The sequence below is a fragment of the Leptodactylus fuscus genome, chromosome 9, assembly GCF_031893055.1.
Source record: "Leptodactylus fuscus isolate aLepFus1 chromosome 9, aLepFus1.hap2, whole genome shotgun sequence".
Classification (NCBI taxonomy): Eukaryota; Metazoa; Chordata; class Amphibia; order Anura; family Leptodactylidae; genus Leptodactylus; species Leptodactylus fuscus.
In genome coordinates this window covers 63,266,721-63,291,605 of record NC_134273.1, presented here as the reverse complement: position 1 = coordinate 63,291,605, position 24,885 = coordinate 63,266,721, and the positions used below count along the sequence as shown (strand labels likewise).

Sequence of the window (24,885 nt, the reverse complement as noted above, 5' to 3'; positions counted from 1 at the left end):
GCTGATCCTTGATTTGAACCAGTGACCTTTCACTTGGGAACCAACCTTATATCACACTGAGTTATTAGGGAATGTGAGAACAGGTTGTAATGTGTAGTATACAAGAAGAAAAAGATTTTTTTTCACCACCAGGAGCAAAGTAGTAACAATGCAGTCACATGTCAAGTATCTGTATAACTAATCCTGAAGTTGTGATATACCTCCTGCTATCTTCTTTCCTCTATCTTTTATCTGAGCTTTTCGTATGTTATATTCTTAGATTATTATTGTATTATCTATGCTGCTATAACACACTGAATTTTTTGTGTACTGTATGTAAACTCCCAAATGTACAGCACCATGGAATTAATGGTGCAATATAAATAAACAATAATAATAATAATAATTTCCCCATGGTGGGACTATTAAAGGATTATCTTATCTTATCTTATATGCTAAATAGCTGTAAGCTGTTAGAGGGTCTAGTAGGTCACATACACCTTCAAAAGCTGTGGCTGAATAAGATATCAATTTAGGTTTATCCCATGATTCCCAGATGAATGAAGGCCATTGTAATTGTTTTCTTTTTTTTATAACTGTAGTTTTTATTAAGTTTTAATATACAAAGTGAATTATAAAACAACATAGATTGGATAATCAACAAAAAACAAACCGAGCAGAGACAAACAGAACCTAAGACGTAAGACAAAGCATGTACAGTATTGGGGAACAATAAGAGGAAAGGGAAGAAAAAGAGCGATGAAAGACCATGGAGAGGCCACCAAGTCCATCCCCACCACTAGGGGCTCTAGCAAAAACGTCTAGAGGCCAGACCTTGCCCTGTGGAGGGGCGCTGTGTTCTGGGGACCATTTTACTATTCCACTCCTCTGTACCTGTTTTTTGAGCTACCTAGCCAGCCTGAAGTTCAGAACTGAGTTTGCTTGTAACAAGTGTATCTCCACAGACTGTTAATTTAACTTACAAATCCCCCCAGAGGGGGAGACTCCCTGTGCAGTGGCATCTCTTGACACTGCAAAGTCTTTGACAGAATGGATTGTTCTTACCTGTTGTCTACTCTGCACTGCTTGGGCTTGGCAGCTAGGTTTATCAAGTGAGTCTTCTTCCTTTATGTGTCCCCTCAGGTTGGGTAAGGGCGAATGGACTCCTCTTGGCATCGTTCTCCTTGTTTGGAAGATCACGACAGGGTTATCCCGTCACTGATCCTGCTTGCGATTGCTATAATTAAACCCATGGTGCGGGTGGTGCTGATAGCAGACAAGATGGAACCTTACATGGATGACATGTTTGTATGGTTAAAGACTATTTCTGATCAAAGGGGCTGGGATTTGGGGGGAGTAGTTGGGACTGGTTTTGTCTAATGTTGTTATTTTTATACTTGAAAACCTTAATAAAAAATATTTGATCAACAATTATCTGTTGAGTTCCTTGGTCTTCATGATACTATTTGGTCACTAGCATTGGCTAAGAAACTACTGAGGCCTTCACAGAACAGGTGTATTTATACTGAGACTAAATTCAATACAGGACTCTATTATCTAATTAAGTGACTTCTGAAGATAATTGATTGCATTGGTTATTATTTAGGGGTATCAGAGCACAGGAGGCTGAATACTTTTGCACGTCACAGTTTCAGATTTTTATTTGATTAACATTTTGAAACCCATGTGTCATTTTTGTTCCACTTCACAATTATCGGCTACTTTGTGTTGGTCTATCACTTTAAATCTCAATACATATAACATACATTTAAGTTTGTGGTTGTAAGGAGACAAAATGCGAAAAAGTTTAAGGTTTTGCGAACCACTGTATGACACCTTTTAGTTGGCTGACTTGAGCCAAAATTTTATGCAATGTCCCCTTTTTCTGAGAATCCACACCTGCACATCTAGCAAATTTTTTGCCCAAACTACACTCACCGGCCACTTTATTAGGTACACCATGCTAGTAACGGGTTGGACCCCCTTTTGCCTTTAGAACTGCCTCAATTCTTCGTGGCATAGATACAACAAGGTGCTGGAAGCATTCCTCAGAGATTTTGGTCCATATTGACATGATGGCATCACACAGTTGCCGCAGATTTGTCGGCTGCACACCCATGATGCGAATCTCCCGTTCCACCACATCCCAAAGATGCTCTATTGGATTGAGATCTGGTGACTGCGGAGGCCATTGGAGTACAGTGAACTCATTGTCATGTTCAAGAAACCAGTCTGAGATGATTCCAGCTTTATGACATGGCGCATTATCCTGCTGAAAGTAGCCATCAGATGTTGGGTACATTGTGGTCATAAAGGGATGGACATGGTCAGCAACAATACTCAGGTAGGCTTTGGCGTTGCAACGATGCTCAATTGGTACCAAGGGGCCCAAAGAGTGCCAAGAAAATATTCCCCACACCATGACACCACCACCACCAGCCTGAACCGTTGATACAAGGCAGGATGGATCCATGCTTTCATGTTGTTGACGCCAAATTCTGACCCTACCATCCGAATGTTGCAGCAGAAATAGAGACTCATCAGACCAGGCAACGTTTTTCCAATCTTCAATTGTCCAATTTCAATGAGCTTGTGCAAATTGTAGCCTCAGTTTCCTGTTCTTAGCTGAAAGGAGTGGCACCCGGTGTGGTCTTCTGCTGCTGTAGCCCATCTGCCTCAAAGTTCGACGTACTGTGCGTTCAGAGATGCTCTTCTGGCTACCTTGGTTGTAACGGGTGGCTATTTGAGTCACTGTTGCCTTTCTATCAGCTCGAACCAGTCTGGCCATTCTCCTCTGACCTCTGGCATCAACAACGCATTTCCGCCCACAGAACTGCCGCTCACTGGATGTTTTTTCTTTTTCGGATCATTCTCTGTAAACCCTAGAGATGGTTGTGCGTGAAAATCCCAGTAGATCAGCAGTTTCTGAAATACTCAGACCAGCCCTTCTGGCACCAACAACCATGCCACGTTCAAAGGCACTCAAATCACCTTTCTTCCCCATACTGATGCTCGGTTTGAACTGCAGGAGATTGTCTTGACCATGTCTACATGCCTAAATGCACTGAGTTGCCGCCATGTGATTGGCTGATTAGCAATTAAGTGTTAACGAGCAGTTGGACAGGTGTACCTAATAAAGTGGCCGGTGAGTGTAGATGAGCTAAAGATGTGCTACATATGCGCCATATGTATGCCAGTGTCTAGTCGTAACCACAATAGTAGATATGGACCAATGACTGCTGAAACTAGAAACAGTCAGTATGAGCGTAAGAGCCAGCCATAAAAAAGCTCCAATATTTTATATTTTAAATATTTTAAATGGCATATGCTTGGTGGGAACATTTATGTCTAGTAGCATTAGGCACCTGCACTGTTCTTGGCATTCTATGTATTTTTGCAGTAAATGCACTGGATACAATATAGCTATAGATTATTATTTTGTATTTCCACTATATATAATATCGTACTTCTCCATTGCCATTTTTGGCATGCTGTAGGCTGTATGGGAACTAGAAAACTGGCGTGAGTTATCATAAATGTGTGAGGCTGAGACGCCCCTTACCCAGACCCTGCCAATCCTGTTCTCCACCCCTCCCCCACTCAAGGAAAGTGATGAACGTGGTTCAGAATGGGGGATGTGGCCCACATTTGGCACAAGAAGGCCTCATGCCACATTAGTACGCATCTACGCCAAAAAACTGGTGCAGATGGAGGTAATACACGTCCTCCAGTATTCTGTTTATTCAAGAGTGATATATGAGTCCTGAGCATTTTAGTATACAGTATCATGAGGATATCACAATATCAATGGGAAATGACTGAAGCTTGTGTTATGTGGGAAATCACCCCAGGTGCTTCCTGTACTTAGGACACAGAGTATCGTGCCATTGTTTAGATGTGTTACTAGAACATTTTACTACCTTAGTGACCTATATTTGAAACTTCAAACTTCATAGAAATGTCCCTTCCTTTAGAGAACAAATAAAGCACACCCGAAAGAAGATATTCCTCATGTCCTACCCCATTACTGGTATTTGCTGGTCTCCTCTATAATAACAAAGACAACACAAATATGACATTATGCAGTTAGGTTTATTTCTACAAACTACAAGACAATTCTAGAAAATTTCCAATAAAACTCTGAACAAACTTGAAATGAGGCTTTATTTGCATCTTCATGGTTTGCTGAATAAGAAATGAGGTATAAATGTGCATTAACAGCATATTAAGACATGGCTAATAATAAGACAGATGTGGGATTGTAAAGAACATATAGAGTGGGATCAAGTTCCAGTGATATGAAACATGGAAAAGATGAACAATTTAAAGGGGTCCTCCAGACTGGAGAAATGTATTGGAAAACCGCTCAGAAACTAACTGCTGTTATAGGCTTGCAAAGATAACCATATGTTTTGTTTGTATCTAAACTCAATATTTCTCAATAAAAACAAGCAGGTCTTTTCTCTCCATTTTTTGGGGCAGAAACCCTGCGGAATAGGCAATGTTAGTATATGCCTTTCTCCGCAGTTTTCTTTAATACATTTGTTTGGGATGGAAAATCAATTTAAAGAAGACCAAGCTGGTACTCTAAACAATGTAACATTTTTATTGCACCTTAATTATTCCTTAATGAGCTTACAAGTGCATTAGGGGCGGGGTATGATTTACCAGATTTACTTCTAGGCAACTGTGATGCAAACAGAGGCTGAAAATATCAACCATAACTAAATGAGAGACCTTGGGAATTGTAGGAAAATCTGTTAAGTCAGGCCATCCATGATGCTCTTGCAGACTGATTTTCATATCCACAAAAATATGATTCACTCTCCATTGTGTCATCGATTTGTGGCCACAAAGGTATGTTTCTGCTCCTATCAAAGGCTCTTGGATGGGAGACATTTTGGACATAAGACTCCCTTTATGTTCAATAATTGCAGCCACCAAGTTATGTCTTACATCGGGTTGAGCCAATCTTGAGATTTCAGGATCGATTTTAAAATCCGATTTTCGATCATTTTCCAGCTGATCCCGGTCTCAATCGTGAAATTTGCTTAATCGCCGATCGGGATCCGATCTTTCCCGATCCCGATTGCTCAACCTTATTAATGATATATAGATAAATAGGGTTGAGCCAATCTTGAAATAATCTCCAACCTCGATCCTGCTGGAAAAGAATGGGATTGGAATTCCGATCGCAATCGTGAAATTTACTCGATTGCCGATCGGAATCGGATCTTTTCCAATCCCGATTGCTCAACACTAGTCTTACAATATCTAAAAAAAAAACACAGCCTATATGAACCTACAATCCTTCTTATAACAATTAGAAAATGTGAATGGCTTGTTCTTATTTGTCTATAAGATATGACGGTATATGTTTGTATATTTATGAATATTTACTATCACTTTGAAGAGAATTGATGGATTAGCTATAGTGCCATGTTTTGTGGTCATTTCTGGACTTTAATGGGCCTTTTGTAACCTAAAAACATATAATGGATGAGAATCCAGATGCAGATTTTCTGCTGTATCCTACAAAGCTCCAACTATGTCTTAGCAGCCAGATCAAGGCTCTTCTATTGTATCACCAATATCTTTCTACTATACTATTCAGCATGGATCCAGTGGTCACCAGCTCACAATGAACTTGTAACCATCTACAGTTACATAGCATTATGAAGGAGCAATGTGATGTTGAGCTAACAAATCTTGAACATCTTGCTATGTCATCTATGCACATTTATCCATACTGTTGTGTACATGTATTTGTTCTGTTATTTCCAGCTTTGTCCATTATTAATTGTAGTCCTGAATTCTATAAGGGAAATATTGGAAGATCTAGACAGAAGAAAAAAACAAGATATTAGTAGATCAGATTAGTAACATTATTATATACACAATGTTAAATGTATCTGCCTGGATTAATTTTCTTTCTCTCTGTAAATATATACCATTAGATACACACACATATATTTTTGTGATATACAATTTATTTATTTAATGGGTAAGCAAGTTGGATAAAAAAAAATGCACCCACAAATATCTGGAGCCGGCCTTGTAATCGAGGAAACAAGTGAAGAAGCCATCGGCCAACAAACCACATACGGTAGTTATCAAAAGCAGTGGCGTAAGTAGGAATGGCGGGGCCCAGTGACGAACTTTTGACATGGCCCCTCCCCCCAACCCACACCAAAGACCTCGACCAACTTACCCTCCCCATGCATTTCAGCGCACAATATTATGTCCCATAGTGGCCCCTGTACACAGTATTATGCCCCATTGTGGACACCCATGAACAATTATTATACTCTGGGAGTCTTTTCAGACCCCAGAGTATATTAATCGGAGATTCAGGGGGGATAAAAACATAAAAAACCACGGTTACTTACCTATCCCCATCTTCAATGACATATGGACTCACGTCTCGGTCATGTGACGTCAAGGGACATCATGCAAGTAGGCCCGAAGCCTGCTCGAAGAGATAAGTAACACTGTTTTTTATGTTCCTTACCTCTCCTGGGCCTCCGATCATTATACTCAGTGGTCCGAAAAGACGCCTGAGTATAATAGTGTTTGTGGGGCTCGCGGCGTCACTTACCGATCTCGGCCCCTGCTGGTAACGGCCTATTAAAAAAATTAAAAAACGCAGCGATAGCGGTTAGCGGCTGTCGCTGGGCCCCCTAATGTCCCGGGCCATGTGGCAGCTGCTACCCCGGTAGTTATGCCCCTGATCAAGAGCTACCAATAAGACAGGTGAGATCCCTCAACCACATAAACAGAATAATGGTGAGCACAATCCACTGTATATACTACAACTATCTGAAGCCAAAAAGTGTTCCTGGTCCACTATCCAACAAAATAGTCCCAATGCCATACAACCATTACATTTAAAATGGATGTAGTAAAAAAATATGGCTTCAGGAACTATTAATAAGTGCATTTTCCATGGAACCCAGTTTTGGTGATCTGTGGTGACCTTAGTGGTCTCAAAAATTAAAATGTAATTTACTTACCAATATGGAGAATGTCCAATATATTATGTGATGCTTCTCTTTCCTCTATAGATGACTAGGAAAATCATGCACAATATAATAATTAAATAATAATAATAATAATAATAATAATAATAATAATAATAAAAATACATGCACATAATAATAGAGTAAAAAATAATTTAATGTACTAAGTATATTCCCTTTATGTACATGACCGTAGTCTTGTGCAGCTCCGTGGAAAACGTAAGCCTACATATGGACAGTATCTGTCTGCAGTTTGTGTTTTCCACTGATCCTATCAATAGAATAGACAAGACCAAGCCGCAAAAGTGTGCAGCAGTAAGACCTGCTCCATATTTTGTGGCTGTTTTCTACGGTCCGGACACCAATCAATAAAAAATATGATATAGGACCATAGAAGTGAATCTATCAACTATCTATGATGACAGTCGTGTGCATGAAGATATTCGCTGCAGTTTAAATGGAAGAAAAGCAGAGATTTTAGGGTATGTTTACATATGGCAAATCTATGATGTAGAAATTTCTGTGACCGTTCAATACATCGGAATAGGCTTTGTAAAAATCACAGACAGAAACAAAACCATTTATGGGGGCAACACGGTGGCTCAGTGGTTAGAACTGCAGCCTTGCAGTGCTGGAGTCCTGGGTTCGGAACAACATCCGTAAGGAGTTTGTATGTCCTCCCCGTGTTTGTGTGGATTTCCTCCCATTCTACAAAGACATACTGATAGGAAAAAAAATGTCCATTGTGATCCCTATATGGGGCTCACAATCTACATTAAAAAAACAAAAACATTTACATGTATGGAATCACGTCCTGTCAACATGCAATTTTAAGGCAAATCGGCGCATTTTTCCAATTGATTGTTAAGGGCAATGTGATATTATGAGTAAAAACTCACCCCAAAAAGAAAGCTGAATGTAGCTAAAATAGCGGATAATTCACAGAAAAATTTTTGATGCTGAACATTCTACAAAAATATTTTTTAAAATGTCTTACCCATTCCAAGAGAACTGCCAGAACATGTAACTGTAATACAAAAATATATATAAAAAATATTAATAAATGCATGTCTCTATGTGGATATATGTAAATGTGTGCCGCCTTCTATTGCCATTAAGACCGCATGTAAAGGTTTGACCAATGTTTCCCTATTACTAACAATTACTGGAGTATTGTAGCTCACAAGGGAGATTGGCACTTTAGATAAGACTTGCTAGAGAGCTATGAGGAGCTGCTATATAATAAGTACAAAGGCCTTCTACTATCCTGCCACAGACGCTATCATTTTACCATTTGCATCACAAATTTCAGTTGATCCCAGTTACCCAAAAATATCAAATAATTACTGAAATTAAGTTACTAAGAACAAAGTTTACATCCACTACCATCACCAGCCAACCCATTGTATAATATCTGGTAACTATGCTTTAGTCTACAGTTTAAAGAGGACCTTTCACCTCCTGGGGCACATGCGGTGTAATACACCGCTAGAAAGCTGACAGTGCGCTGAATTCAGTGCACTGTCGGCTTTCCCGTTCTGTGCCCCTGGGTGAAGAGCTATCAGTGCCGGTACCGTAGCCCTTCACTGTCAGAAGGGCGTTTCTGACAGTCAGTCAGGAACGCCCATCCTCACAGCAGCATCTATAGCGCTGTACTGTGAGAGTAGGGAGAAACGCCCCCCCACGTCTATGGACGAGTACTATCAGGACAAGAGGGACACGTTCCTCACCGCTCTCACAGTACAGTGCTATAGATACTGCGTGAGGAAGGGCGTTCCTGACTGACTGTCAGAAACGCCCTTCTGACAGTGAAGAGCTACGGTACCGGCACTGATAGATCTTCACCAGGGGCACAGAACGGGAAAGCCGATAGTGCACTGAATTCAGAGCACTGTCGGCTTTCTAGCGGTGTATAAATTCAGCCAATGCAATATGAAATGTATTTTAGACAATTTTCTCACTGCCATTCAACCACAGTGCCCATCCCTGTATCCACTGGTAAGTAACAGAACCAAAAAAAAAAAAAACACTGCAAGAGTAAAGTGTCAGTATACTAAGTGATCACATACTGAGTGATTTTCAATACTACCGCACACCCCAATGCCTTTGGCAGACATCATTTTTATTAAGGAAAATAACATAGAAAGCGAACTGGCAGTGATCTGTATATCTGTCTCTTTGCACAGAATATTGCTACCTAGTAGAGATGAGCGAACAGTGTTCTATCGAACTCATGTTCGATCGGATATTAGGCTGTTCGGCATGTTCGAATCGAATCGAACACCGCGTGGTAAAGTGCGCCATTACTCGATTCCCCTCCCACCTTCCCTGGCGCCTTTTTTGCTCCAATAACAGCGCAGGGTAGGTGGGACAGGAACTACGACACCGGTGACGTTGAAAAAAGTAGGCAAAACCCATTGGCTGCCGAAAACATGTGACCTCTAATTTAAAAGAACAGCGACGCCCAGCTTCGCGTCATTCTGAGCTTGCAATTCACCGAGGACGGAGGTTTCCGTCCAGCTAGCTAGGGCTTAGATTCTGGGTAGGCAGGGACAGGCTAGGATAGGAAGGAGAAGACAACCAACAGCTCTTGTAAGAGCTAAATTCCAGGGAGAAGCTTGTCAGTGTAACGTGGCACTGACGGGCTCAATCGCCGCAACCCAGCTTTCCCAGGATCCTGAATGGAATACACTGTCAGTGTATTCCCGTATACCCGATATATACCCCGATACCCGTTCCAACGGTGTGCCCCCCCACCTTCACCCCAGAAATACCCTGCAAGTCCCCTAGCAATAGAATTGGGGCTATATACACCCACAATTTTTACTACTGGTATACAGTGCCATTGTCTGACTGGGAATTCAAAGAATATATTGGGAATACAAATACCCTCATTTCTTGCTACTGCCATATAGTGCCAGTTTCTGACTGGTAATTCAAAGAATATATTGGGGTTACGTGCACCCACAATTTTTACTACTGGTATACAGTGCCATTGTCTGACTGGGAATTCAAAGAATATATTGGGAATACAAATACCCTCATTTCTTGCTACTGCCATATAGTGCCAGTGTCTGACTGGTAATTCAAAGAATATATTGGGGTTACGTGCACCCACAATTTTTACTACTGGTATACAGTGCCATTGTCTGACTGGGAATTCAAAGAATATATTGGGAATACAAATACCCTCATTTCTTGCTACTGCCATATAGTGCCAGTTTCTGACTTGGAATTCAAAGAATATATTGGGGTTACGTGCACCCACAATTTTTACTACTGGTATACAGTGCCATTGTCTGACTGGGAATTCAAAGAGTATATTGGGAATACAAATACCCTCATTTCTTGCTACTGCCATATAGTGCCAGTTTCTGACTGGTAATTCAAAGAATATATTGGGGTTACGTGCACCCACAATTTTTACTACTGGTATACAGTGCCATTGTCTGACTGGGAATTCAAAGAATATATTGGGGTTATAAATACCCTCATTTCTTGCTACTGCCATATAGTGCCAGTTTCTGACTGGTAATTCAAAGAATATATTGGGGTTACGTGCACCCACAATTTTTACTACTGGTATACAGTGCCATTGTCTGACTGGGAATTCAAAGAATATATTGGGAATACAAATACCCTCATTTCTTGCTACTGCCATATAGTGCCAGTTTCTGACTGGGAATTCAAAGAATATATTGGGGTTACGTGCACCCACAATTTTTACTACTGGTATACAGTGCCATTGTCTGACTGGGAATTCAAAGAGTATATTGGGAATACAAATACCCTCATTTCTTGCTACTGCCATATAGTGCCAGTTTCTGACTGGTAATTCAAAGAATATATTGGGGTTACGTGCACCCACAATTTTTACTACTGGTATACAGTGCCATTGTCTGACTGGGAATTCAAAGAATATATTGGGGTTATAAATACCCTCATTTCTTGCTACTGCCATATAGTGCCAGTTTCTGACTGGTAATTCAAAGAATATATTGGGGTTACGTGCACCCACAATTTTTACTACTGGTATACAGTGCCATTGTCTGACTGGGAATTCAAAGAATATATTGGGAATACAAATACCCTCATTTCTTGCTACTGCCATATAGTGCCAGTTTCTGACTGGGAATTCAAAGAATATATTGGGGTTACGTGCACCCACAATTTTTACTACTGGTATACAGTGCCATTGTCTGACTGGGAATTCAAAGAATATATTGGGGTTATAAATACCCTCATTTCTTGCTACTGCCATATAGTGCCAGTTTCTGACTGGTAATTCAAAGAATATATTGGGGTTACGTGCACCCACAATTTTTACTACTGGTATACAGTGCCATTGTCTGACTGGGAATTCAAAGAATATATTGGGAATACAAATACCCTCATTTCTTGCTACTGCCATATAGTGCCAGTTTCTGACTGGGAATTCAAAGAATATATTGGGGTTACGTGCACCCACAATTTTTACTACTGGTATACAGTGCCATTGTCTGACTGGGAATTCAAAGAGTATATTGGGAATACAAATACCCTCATTTCTTGCTACTGCCATATAGTGCCAGTTTCTGACTGGTAATTCAAAGAATATATTGGGGTTACGTGCACCCACAATTTTTACTACTGGTATACAGTGCCATTGTCTGACTGGGAATTCAAAGAATATATTGGGGTTATAAATACCCTCATTTCTTGCTACTGCCATATAGTGCCAGTTTCTGACTGGTAATTCAAAGAATATATTGGGGTTACGTGCACCCACAATTTTTACTACTGGTATACAGTGCCATTGTCTGACTGGGAATTCAAAGAATATATTGGGAATACAAATACCCTCATTTCTTGCTACTGCCATATAGTGCCAGTGTCTGACTGGGAATTCAAAGAATATATTGGGGTTACGTGCACCCACAATTTTTACTACTGGTATACAGTGCCATTGTCTGACTGGGAATTCAAAGAATATATTGGGGTTATAAATACCCTCATTTCTTGCTACTGCCATATAGTGCCAGTTTCTGACTGGTAATTCAAAGAATATATTGGGGTTACGTGCACCCACAATTTTTACTACTGGTATACAGTGCCATTGTCTGACTGGGAATTCAAAGAGTATATTGGGAATACAAATACCCTCATTTCTTGCTACTGCCATATAGTGCCAGTGTCTGACTGGGAATTCAAAGAATATATTGGGGTTACGTGCACCCACAATTTTTACTACTGGTATACAGTGCCATTGTCTGACTGGGAATTCAAAGAATATATTGGGGTTATAAATACCCTCATTTCTTGCTACTGCCATATAGTGCCAGTTTCTGACTGGTAATTCAAAGAATATATTGGGGTTACGTGCACCCTCAATTTTTACTACTGGTATACAGTGCCATTGTCTGACTGGGAATTCAAAGAATATATTGGGAATACAAATACCCTCATTTCTTGCTACTGCCATATAGTGCCAGTTTCTGACTGGTAATTCAAAGAATATATTGGGGTTACGTGCACCCACAATTTTTACTACTGGTATACAGTGCCATTGTCTGACTGGGAATTCAAAGAGTATATTGGGAATACAAATACCCTCATTTCTTGCTACTGCCATATAGTGCCAGTGTCTGACTGGGAATTCAAAGAATATATTGGGGTTACGTGCACCCACAATTTTTACTACTGGTATACAGTGCCAATTTCTAACTAGGAATTCAAAATGCGCAAGGCTCCCGGAAAGGGACGTGGACGAGGCCGTGGGCGAGGTCGGGGGAATGGTTCTGGGGAGCAAGGTAGCAGTGAAGCCACAGGGCGTCCCGTGCCTACTCCTGTGGGGCAGCAAGCATTGCGCCACTCCACAGTGCCAGGGTTGCTTGCCACATTAACTAAACTGCAGGGTACAAACCTTAGTAGGCCCGAGAACCAGGAACAGGTCTTGCAATGGCTGTCAGAGAACGCTTACAGCACATTGTCCAGCAGCCAGTCAGACTCTGCCTCCTCTCCTCCTATTACCCAACAGTCTTGTCTTCCTTCCTCCCAAAATTCCGAAGCTTTACAGAACAATAACCCAAACTGTCCCTGCTCCCCAGAGCTGTTCTCCGCTCCTTTCATTGTCCCTCAACCTGCCTCTCCACGTCACGATTCCACGAACCTAACAGAGGAGCATCTGTGTCCAGATGCTCAAACACTAGAGTCTCCTCCATCTCCGTTCGATTTGGTGGTGGATGACCAGCAACCCACCCTCATCGACGATGATGTGACGCAGTTGCCGTCAGGGCATCCAGTTGACTGGCGCATTGTGCGGGAGGAGGAGATGAGACAGGAGTTGGAAGAGGAAGTGGTGGATGATGAGGACACTGACCCGACCTGGACAGGGGGGATGTCAAGCGGGGAAAGTAGTGTGGATGTTGAGGCAGGTGCAGCACCAAAAAGGGTAGCTAGAGGCAGAGGCAGAGGTCAGCAGCTTAGGCGAAGCCAGGCCACACCCGGAATCTCCCAAGATGTTCCAGTTCGTACCCAGCCCCGAAAAACTCCCACCTCGAGGGCACGTTTCTCGAAGGTGTGGAGTTTTTTCAAGGAATGCGCCGAGGACAGATATAGTGTTGTCTGCACAATTTGCCTCTCGAAATTGATTAGGGGCTCTGAGAAGAGCAACCTGTCCACCACTTCAATGCGCCGTCATTTGGAATCCAAGCACTGGAATCAGTGGCAGGCAGCAACGGCAGGACAAAGGCCGCCTGCCGTTCACGCCACTGCCACTGCCTCTGCCTCTGCCTCTGCCACTGCCACTGCTGACTGTGCTGGCGATGCACTCCAGAGGACGAGCCAGGACACCACTTCATCTGCCTCCGCCACTTTGTTGACTTCTACCTCATCCTCCCCTGGTCCTGTCTTATCTCCTTCTCCTGCACCATCAAAGGCACCATCAGGCGTTTCTTTACAACAACCCACCATCTCTCAGACATTGGAGCGGCGGCAGAAATACACTGCTAACCACCCACACGCGCAAGCCTTGAACGCCAACATCGCTAAACTGCTGGCCCAGGAGATGTTGGCGTTCCGGCTTGTTGAAACTCCCGCCTTCCTGGACCTGATGGCAACTGCGGCACCTCGCTATGCCGTCCCTAGCCGTCACTACTTCTCCCGGTGTGCCGTCCCCGCCTTGCACCAGCACGTGTCACTCAACATCAGGCGGGCCCTTAGTTCCGCGCTTTGCACAAAGGTCCACTTGACCACCGACGCGTGGACAAGTGCATGCGGACAGGGACGCTACATTTCACTGACGGCACACTGGGTGAATGTAGTTGAGGCTGGGACTGCTTCCCAAACTGGCCCGGTGTACCTCGTCTCCCCGCCTAACATTCCTGGCAGGGACACGAGAAGAACACCCCCCTCCTCCTCCTCCTCTACCGCCTCCTCCTCCGCCACCGCCTCCTCCTCCGCCACCGCCTCCTCCTCCGCTGTTAGATTGACCCCAGCTACGAGTTGGAAACGTTGCAGCACTGGCGTTGGTAGACGTCAGCAGGCTGTGCTGAAGCTGATCAGCTTGGGGGACAGACAGCACACTGCCTCCGAGGTGAGGGATGCCCTCCTCGATGAGACGGCAATATGGTTTGAGCCGCTGCACCTGGGCCCAGGCATGGTCGTTTGTGATAACGGCCGGAACCTGGTAGCAGCTCTGGAGCTTGCCGGACTCCAACATGTTCCATGCCTGGCCCACGTCTTCAACCTAGTGGTGCAACGTTTCCTAAAGAGCTACCCCAATGTTCCAGAGCTACTGGTGAAAGTGCGGCGCATGTGCGCCCACTTTCGCAAGTCGACAGTAGCCGCTGCTAGCTTAAAATCTCTCCAGCAACGCCTGCATGTGCCACAACACCGGCTTTTGTGCGACGTCCCCACACGCTGGAACTCAACGTTTCAGATGTTGAATAGAGTGGTTGAGCAGCAGAGACCTTTGATGGAATACCAGCTACAAAACCCTAGGGTGCCACAAAGTCAGCTGCCTCAGTTTCACATCCATGAGTGGCCATGGATGAGAGACCTTTGTGACATCCTACGGGTCTTTGAGGAGTCCACAAGGAGGGTGAGCTCTGAGGATGCGATGGTGAGCCTTACAATCCCGCTCTTGTGTGTTCTGAGAGAATCCCTGATTGACATCAGGGATAACTCAGATCACACAGAGGAGTTAGGGATAGCATCCGATCCGTCACAGCTGGAGAGTAGGTCCACACATCTGTCCGCTTCACTGCGTTTAATGGAGGAGGAGGAGGAGGAGGAGGAAGAAGAGTTGTCCGATGATGTGATGGTGATACAGGAGGCTTCCGGGCAACTTCGAATCGTCCCATTGTTGCAGCGCGGATGGGTAGACATGGAGGATGAGGAGGAAATGGAGATTGAACTTTCCGGTGGGGCCAGAGGAGTCATGCCAACTAACACTGTGGCAGACATGGCTGAGTTCATGTTGGGGTGCTTTACAACCGACAAGCGTATTGTCAAAATCATGGAGGACAACCAGTACTGGATCTTTGCTATCCTTGACCCCCGGTATAAAAACAACATCTCGTCTTTTATTCCGGTAGAGGGGAGGGCCAATCGCATCAATGCTTGCCACAGGCAATTGGTGCAGAATATGATGGAGATGTTTCCAGCATGTGACAGTGGCGGCAGGGAGGGCAGTTCCTCCAGTAGGCAACCAAGTTCTCACCGGTCCACACAAACGAGGGGCACACTGTCTAAGGTCTGGGACACCTTGATGGCACCCCCTCGCCAAAGTGCCGCCACGGAGGGTCCTAGTGTCACCAGGCGTGAGAAGTATAGGCGCATGTTGCGGGAATACCTTTCCGACCACAGCCCTGTCCTCTCCGACCCCTCTGCGCCCTACACGTATTGGGTGTCGAAGTTGGACCTGTGGCTTGAACTTGCCCTATATGCCTTGGAGGTGCTGTCCTGTCCTGCCGCCAGCGTCCTATCTGAGAGGGTGTTCAGTGCAGCCGGTGGCATCATCACTGACAAGCGCACCCGTCTGTCAGCTGAGAGTGCCGACCGGCTCACTTTGATAAAAATGAACCACCACTGGATAGAGCCTTCATTTTTGTGCCCACCTGTGTAAAGCACCCCAACATGAAACTCCATGTCTGTACTCAACCTCTCCAATTCCTCCGCATCCTCATACTCATCCACCATAAGCGTTGCACAATTCTGCTAATACTAGGCTCCCTCCAACATGATTTCCCCCAACTCTGCTGGTTAGAGGCTCCCTCCACCCTGATTTCCACCAACTCTGCTGGTTAGAGGCTCCCTCCACCCTGCTTTCCCACAACTCTGCTGGTTAGAGGCTCCTTCCACCATGAATTTGCCCAAACTGGGCTGTTTAGAGGCTCCCTCCACCATGAATTGGTCCAAACTGGGCTGGTTAGAGGCTCCCTCCACCATTAATTGGTCCAAACTGGGCTGGTTAGAGGCTCCCTCCACCATGAATTTGCCCAAACTGGGCTGTTTAGAGGCTCCCTCCACCATGAATTGGTCCAAACTGGGTTTTTTAGAGGCTCCCTCCACCATGAATTGGTCCAAACTTGGCTGTTTAGAGGCTCCCTCCACCATTAATTGGTCCAAACTGGGCTGGTTAGAGGCTCCCTCCACCATGAATTGGTCCAAACTGGGTTTTTTAGAGGCTCCCTCCACCATGAATTTGCCCAAACTGGGCTGTTTAGAGGCTCCCTCCACCATGAATTGGTCCAAACTGGGTTTTTTAGAGGCTCCCTCCACCATTAATTGGTCCAAACTGGGCTGGTTAGAGGCTCCCTCCACCATTAATTGGTCCAAACTGGGCTGGTTAGAGGCTCCCTCCACCATGAATTTGCCCAAACTGGGCTGTTTAGAGGCTCCCTCCACCATGAATTTGCCCAAACTGGGCTGGTTAGAGGCTCCCTCCACCATGAATTGGTCCAAACTGGGGTTTTTAGAGGCTCCCTCCACCATGAATTGGTCCAAACTTGGCTGTTTAGAGGCTCCCTCCACCATGAATTGGTCCAAACTGGGGTGGTTAGAGGCTCCCTCCACCATTAATTGGTCCAAACTGGGCTGGTTAGAGGCTCCCTCCACCATTAATTGGTCCAAACTGGGCTGGTTAGAGGCTCCCTCCACCATGAATTTGCCCAAACTGGGCTGTTTAGAGGCTCCCTCCACCATGAATTTGCCCAAACTGGGCTGGTTAGAGGCTCCCTCCACCATGAATTGGTCCAAACTGGGGTTTTTAGAGGCTCCCTCCACCATGAATTGGTCCAAACTGGGGTGGTTAGAGGCTCCCTCCACCATTAATTGGTCCAAACTGGGCTGGTTAGAGGCTCCCTCCACCATTAATTGGTCCAAACTGGGCTGGTTAGAGGCTCCCTCCACCATGAATTTGCCCAAACTGGGCTGTTTAGAGGCTCCCTCCACCATGAATTTGCCCAAACTGGGCTGGTTAGAGGCTCCCTCCACCATGAATTGGTCCAAACTGGGGTTTTTAGAGGCTCCCTCCACCATGAATTGGTCCAAACTTGGCTGTTTAGAGGCTCCCTCCACCATGAATTGGTCCAAACTGGGGTGGTTAGAGGCTCCCTCCACCATTAATTGGTCCAAACTGGGCTGGTTAGAGGCTCCCTCCACCATTAATTGGTCCAAACTGGGCTGGTTAGAGGCTCCCTCCACCATGAATTTGCCCAAACTGGGCTGTTTAGAGGCTCCCTCCACCATGAATTTGCCCAAACTGGGCTGGTTAGAGGCTCCCTCCACCATGAATTGGTCCAAACTGGGGTGGTTAGAGGCTCCCTCCACCATTAATTGGTCCAAACTGGGCTGGTTAGAGGCTCCCTCCACCATGAATTGGTCCAAACTGGGGTTTTTAGAGGCTCCCTCCACCATGAATTGGTCCAAACTTGGCTGTTTAGAGGCTCCCTCCACCATTAATTGGTCCAAACTGGGCTGGTTAGAGGCTCCCTCCACCATGAATTGGTCCAAACTGGGTTTTTTAGAGGCTCCCTCCACCATGAATTTGCCCAAACTGGGCTGTTTAGAGGCTCCCTCCACCATGAATTGGTCCAAACTGGGTTTTTTAGAGGCTCCCTCCACCATGAATTGGTCCAAACTTGGCTGTTTAGAGGCTCCCTCCACCATTAATTGGTCCAAACTGGGCTGGTTAGAGGCTCCCTCCACCATGAATTGGTCCAAACTGGGTTTTTTAGAGGCTCCCTCCACCATGAATTTGCCCAAACTGGGCTGTTTAGAGGCTCCCTCCACCATGAATTGGTCCAAACTGGGTTTTTTAGAGGCTCCCTCCACCATTAATTGGTCCAAACTGGGCTGGTTAGAGGCTCCCTCCACCATTAATTGGTCCAAACTGGGCTGGTTAGAGGCTCCCTCCACCATGAATTTGCCCAAACTGGGCTGGTTAGAGGCTCCCTCCACCATGAATTGGTCCAAACTGGGTTTTTTAGAGGCTCCCTCCACCATGAATTTGCCCAAACTGGGCTGGTTAGAGGCTCCCTCCACCATGAATTGGTCCAAACTGGGGTTTTTAGAGGCTCCCTCCACCATGAATTTGCCCAAACTCTGCTGGTTAGAGGCTCAATCCACCCTGATTTTCAAAACAAATGTTGGTGCCAACCTCAACTTACTACAAGGGCCAAATTCACTGCTGGTGACAAGCTCTCCTCACTGCAAGTGCCAAATACACATGTTTCAAGGTGTTTTCCTACTGTCAGAGAGGTGGTATTGAGTGTGTAAAGTGTGTAGTTGTTAGGCTGTGATGTTGGGGTAATAGAGGGTCTTTGGTGTGTTAGATGCCCCCAGACATGCTTCCCCTGCTGTCCCAGTGTCATTCCAGAGGTGTTGGCATCATTTCCTGGGGTGTCATAGTGGACTTGGTGACCCTCCAGACACGGATTTGGGTTTCCCCCTTAACGAGTATCTGTTCCCCATAGACTATAATGGGGTTCGAAACCCGTTCGAACACACGAACATTGAGCGGCTGTTCGAATCGAATTTCGAACCTCGAACATTTTAGTGTTCGCTCATCTCTACTACCTAGTACTAATAGTAAGTAGTAAGGAGCAGGGGTGTTCCATATTCCAGTGTTGAGCTGTGCACTAGAGTAATTTGCCCCAAACTTATTGAGCCATACACCTTTTAAAAAGTGGGGAGGGCAGTGTAAAAATGTAAAACATACTTGACAATACTAAACGTATTCCCTACTGTGCCATTCACCATGTACAAAGACCATACTAAGAAATCTCTGCTGCAGAGGCCCGTCACTAAATATCTGTCTTACCAGAATATATTTTTTGTGGGCAGAATAAAATTTGGTCGTTTTCTTCGCTGACAGGGGAAACCACAACAGTATACACATCGCCACAAGGTATTTCGGTGATGTCACAGTAACTGAAGCTGCTGCTTGGACGACAGGTAAAATTTCCTTTCGTCCCATAGATATTGACTGTGTAGTTATCTGGAGTGGCTGATGCTCGCCAAGTAACTCGGATGCCAGTGTTAGACAGTCTATAGAGCTTCACTCCCGATGGACAGCAAGCACCTGCAGAATACAAAGAAACTATTGTTATACTAGTATATGTACATTTGTGAAGTCTATTTCCTTTCCAGCTTAACCTGTTTGCAATGAGACAATATACTGACACATAATTATACATAATAAGCAAAATAATTAAAGGGAGCCTATTAGTGTTGAGTGAGTAGTATTCGATCAAATACCTCGCCGGCATAGGAATGCATGTAATCGGCCGAACACCAAGGGGTTAAACGCTTCGAATATTCGATGCGTTTATCCCCTTGGTGTTCGGCCAATTACACGCATTCCTATGCTGGCGAGGTATTCGATTGAATACTACTCACTCAACACTAGAGCCTATCATTAGATTTAGCCAAATTTCCCAAACGACATGTTTGGGAAATTGACTGGTTCCATTGACTGGTTTCGTAACTTAGACGGAATCTTAAACATTTTTATCCAGGTTTGTGACCCAATGACCTTAAAGGGAGCCTATCATTAGATTTAGCCAAATTTCCCAAACAACATGTCAGAATAACCTCTAGAAGCCAACTCTAGCCCTACCTTTCTTTATCTTTTCTGCAGCAACACCGTTTTTGAAATAAAGACTTTATTCTGATATGCAAATTCTCTACATGGAGAACAGGGGGCTAAATCTAATGATAGACTCCCTTTAAAGTCATTGGTTCTCAATATTACCTGAATAAAAATGTTTAAGATTCAGTCTAAGTTAAAGAACCAGTCAATGGAAATGAATAGTGTTAACTATTTAAAGGGGTTGTCCATTTTGAACAAAGGAATTTTATTGTTTGTATAGTGAAAAGTTATACAATTTGTACAATATACTTTTTGCATTATCCTGGCAATTTTCTACACCTCTGTTTTCTGTCATTCATTCTGCTTACTTCCAGTGGATAAAAATCAGTCCATAGTCATATCATATACAGTCCATGGTCATGTGATATACGGTCCATGGTCATGTGATGAACACTTCGAGCTGTACACCTATAGTCTATTTATCCATTCACTGTTTAAGTCCCGTTGAGCAGTGACGGATAATGATAAAACACAAAACTCTCTCAACGCATTTCGATAAGGTTATCTCATCAGGAGAGGATATTATGATAGATATCTATAAGATAGATGCAATCCTGCGGTTATAACCGCATTTCCCGACCTCCGGTGGTGGGAGCCAGTACTCAGTGTCAAACGAGGTCAGTGTTCTACATATATACCCACCTCTACATTTGGAGTGGGATCCTTAAATAATTAGGGATATCCACTACTATTTATCAGAAAAGAGAAGGGGATTTACTGGTTGAAACAAGCAACTAATGAGCTAGTATACCCTCTCTCTCTAACTAATGACCTAGTATACGCTCTCTCTCTAACTAATGACCTAGTATACCCTCTCTCTAACTAATGACCTAGTATACCCTCTCTCTCTAACTAATGACCTAGTATATGCTCTCTCTCTCTCTAACTAATGACCTAGTGTACCCTCTCTCTCTAACTAATAACCTAGTATACCCTCTCTCTCTAACTAATGACCTAGTATATGCTCTCTCTCTCTCTAACTAATGACCTAGTATACCCTCTCTCTAACTAATGACCTAGCATACCCTCTCTCTCTAACTAATGACCTAGTATACTGACCTAGTATACCCCCTCTCTCTCTCTAATGACCTAGTATACCCTCTCTCTCTAACTAATGACCTAGTATACCCTCTCTCTCTCTAACTAATGACCTAGTATACCCTCTCTCTCTTACTAATGACCTAGTATATGCTCTCCCTCTCTCTAACTAATGACCTAGTATACCCTCTCTAACTAATGACCTAGTATACCCTCTCTCTCTAACTAATGACCTAGTATACCCTCTCTCTCTAACTAATAACCTAGTATACCCTCTCTCTCTAACTAATGACCTAGTATATGCTCTCCCTCTCTCTAACTAATGACCTAGTATACCCTCTCTCTCTAACTAATGACCTAGTATACCCTCTCTCTCTCTAACTAATGACCTAGTATACCCTCTCTCTCTAACTAATGACCTAGTATACCCTCTCTCTCTCTAACTAATGACCTAGTATACCCTCTCTCTCTAACTAATGATCTAGTATACCCTCCCTCTCTCTAACTAATGACCTAGTATACCCTCTCTCTCTCTCTAACTAATGACCTAGTATACCCTCTCTCTCTAACTAATGACCTAGTATACCCTCTCTCTCTAACTAATGATCTAGTATACCCTCCCTCTCTCTAACACTGGTGGTTGAAAATAAACTAAGAATGACAGTGAGCAGAAATCAGGAAAACTGTGAGGAATTGATACGGAAAGTATATTGGAAAATTGTACAACTTTTCATTTTACAGTACAAACAATAACATTTATTTGCTGAATCTGGACAATGCTTTTAAGTATCTGCTGTGATGGTGAAATTCTATGTTCTCCAACCTAAAGCTGTCAGGTGAATGGAATGAGCTGCTGTCCCCCCTGAACCCCACATACATGTAAACATGACCGCATATGTTTGAGGGGGATGTTCTGATTGAAATAGCTGTCAGATGAATAAGTTCCAAGATACTTCAAGCTTATCTACCCAAGAACAAAAGGATTGTACATGTCGAAATCTAACAGTCCAATCCCTTTCTTCTCCAACATCTGCCATACATGCTAGTTGATCCATTGGTCCCACCAATATTGGCAGGTTTGCCTGAGATTAATCTATAGTCAGCTTACCAGCTACATCCTCCACACACAGCATTTTAAATAAAGGCTTTGTTCAGATTTGTGTTTGCTGTAACGTTACAGAAAAATAGCCTAGTCCCTAGAATTGTTCTTGCAGTCAAAAAATCCTCAATTCTGATGGGCATCAATATTAGTAGGTTCCATTGTGAATTATTGTAATAGTCAAAACGACGTTCTATAACAGTAATAGTGTACTGTAGAAATAGAAGTGGTCTGACTTACTGGATGAGTATCCATGATAGGCACACTGCGACACAAGGCCTGTCTCACTCACTGCTTCCAGGGATACAGAGTAACTTGTTCCACACGTAATACATCCCAGTAGGCAGTGCTCCTCTAACGTGTGACACTTGGCCTGTCCCTTTGGTGATTCCAGCACTGTAGTATATGTCTGAGCTCCTGTGGCTGTGGACCAGCTTACATTGGTCACAGACTGTGTGACTTGGACAACGTTAAGGTTTTCTGGACAGCAAGGAGCTTTAAGAGAAACAGGAAGACATAAGAATAAATGTTATGCTCAAATTTAATAAATATTCAGTATCATTTTGTAGTATATATATAATATAGCGGAATATATTACCTGTTTCTAAAGGCACACTGTAACTGGGCAGGCTTATTCCTTCAGCTGTAAATGCCAAGACACTGGCCATATACATGGACCCACATGGAAGGCTTTCCAGAGTACAAAAAGTGCCCAAGCTGGTACAATTCCATAATCTACTTTCCCCTCTGACAGTCACTGTATACTCGGCATCAAAGTTCTTGGGATCCCAATGTATCATATACGTGCTTGTATCGATTGTTGTGATATTGGTGATTTCAGGACTACAGGGGGCTGGAAGTATACACGTAGTTAACTGGCTTTTTTTTAACAGACAAGAACATAAAATAGATGAAAATAAAATACGTGAATAAAAGTAAGACAAATAATGTTAGAAAATAGTTCAGTTTATATTTAACGGATGCAGACTTTCTGTACATTTTTATACATTGACTTGATTTATATAAATATATTATTGTTCTTAGATATCAATTTTAGGTAATACAAAGTGGTGCTTCAAAACTTCTGTTGCTTTATTAAGATTGGCACCCACAATGACTCCATAACTGTAGAAAGTGATCAAACCTTTTTGGATTTAATCAGTTCTGACCAAAGATAATTCCAGAGGGAGGAACAAAAAAAATACAAAAAAACTAAACATTATTGCATTCTGAACCATCATATCATTGGGTTTTTCAACATAACCAAACAGACTTGAAGGGATTCTATCATTAAAACTCAATTTTTTTTGTCGCTAACATGTAGGTATAGCCTTAAGAAAGGCTATTCTTTTCCTACCTGTAGATGTCTTCTTTGCGCCGCCGTTCGGTATAAATCCCGTTTTCGTTGGTATGCAAATGAGTTCTCTCGCAGCACTGGCGGCGAGAGATGTTACATGTTAGGGAAAAAAAATTGAGTTTTAATGATAAGATCTATTTAAAGAAATATGGGATCCAAACACTTTCCTCAAGAGGAACTCTTGACTCAGGTCATCACAAGTTGGTTCCACCAATATCTACAGGACGTAAAATCTTATCAAAGATTTCAAAACCAAAGAAATCTCAAAAAGACATCCAATTTCCAAATGCTCTACTATAATTAATGGAGATTGCAAAGGTGATCTCCCACTCCCCTCTAGCCAGAACAGAGAGCCACTGTCAGACAGTATACTACCTATATCATTTCATCTACATACCTGTCTTCATGTACTTTGATGAGCATGAGGTGTTGCTTCCCCTATTTTCGCTATATGAAAACACAGTGACATTGTACTCTGTGTTACACTGCAGACCAGACAGCGCACACACAGTAGCTGTGTCATTACAGAGAATAACTTTGGTCCCGTCATCAGCCTTGGTCTCATACATTTCTGCACCTCGCACAGCAGACCAGACGATCTCCAGCGTATCACTTGACACATAAGCTGTGCTGAAATCACTGGGGCAGCAGGGTGCTGTAGTGAAACATGAACATTCAGAAATCTTAAATCATGTACATTATGGATTAAGCATTTCTCTAGGAAGCATACAACTGCATAAAGGCACAATATAAGTCAACTATGTTTAGTTTATATTTTTCACAGCTCCAAAACCTTATGGAATGTTCCTATTTATATAAATAGATTCACTGAAGAGGTTGATCAGACCTCAAAATAGGATAAAAGGTCTGATTTTGAGGTCTGATCAACCTCTTCAGTGAATCTATGTTTAGTTTATATATTGTATCTTTGTTTGATACCTCTACATTATCTAAAATAATGCTGCAAAAACTGCATAGCTCACGAGGATGTACATAGAGATTCTATATGGGATGTTCTTTGAATCAAAAGGTCATGCTATACCACATTTTGGCATTTAAAGAGGGCCTTTACAACCTCCAAGAACTCCAGTTCTTTACATCAATTACTAGGTGCTGCTCCACTGATTCCAGCACAGTTGGAATTTTTTCTCTAGCTCCCACCTTTCTCGAGCAAACCATCAAAGGAGTGTGATTCTGAGCTCTGACACTGGCTGCCTTTGGTTGGATCTCTGAATCACGCCCCCTGCCTGACACCGCC

General features: G+C 43.3%; 1 protein-coding gene across 1 annotated transcript in view; it reads right to left on the bottom strand.

The window, feature by feature from the left end:
• FNDC7 (fibronectin type III domain containing 7) overlaps positions 1 to 24,885 on the bottom strand; it is a 40,844-nt gene that overhangs the window by 8,686 nt on the left and 7,273 nt on the right. The window contains exons 8-11 of the mRNA XM_075286174.1: positions 24,025 to 24,282; positions 22,869 to 23,123; positions 22,511 to 22,765; positions 19,303 to 19,563 (exon numbers count right to left, since the gene is read on the bottom strand). Coding sequence (XP_075142275.1) covers positions 19,303 to 19,563; positions 22,511 to 22,765; positions 22,869 to 23,123; positions 24,025 to 24,282 — 1,029 coding nt within the window. The remainder of the gene's footprint in view (positions 1 to 19,302; positions 19,564 to 22,510; positions 22,766 to 22,868; positions 23,124 to 24,024; positions 24,283 to 24,885) is intronic.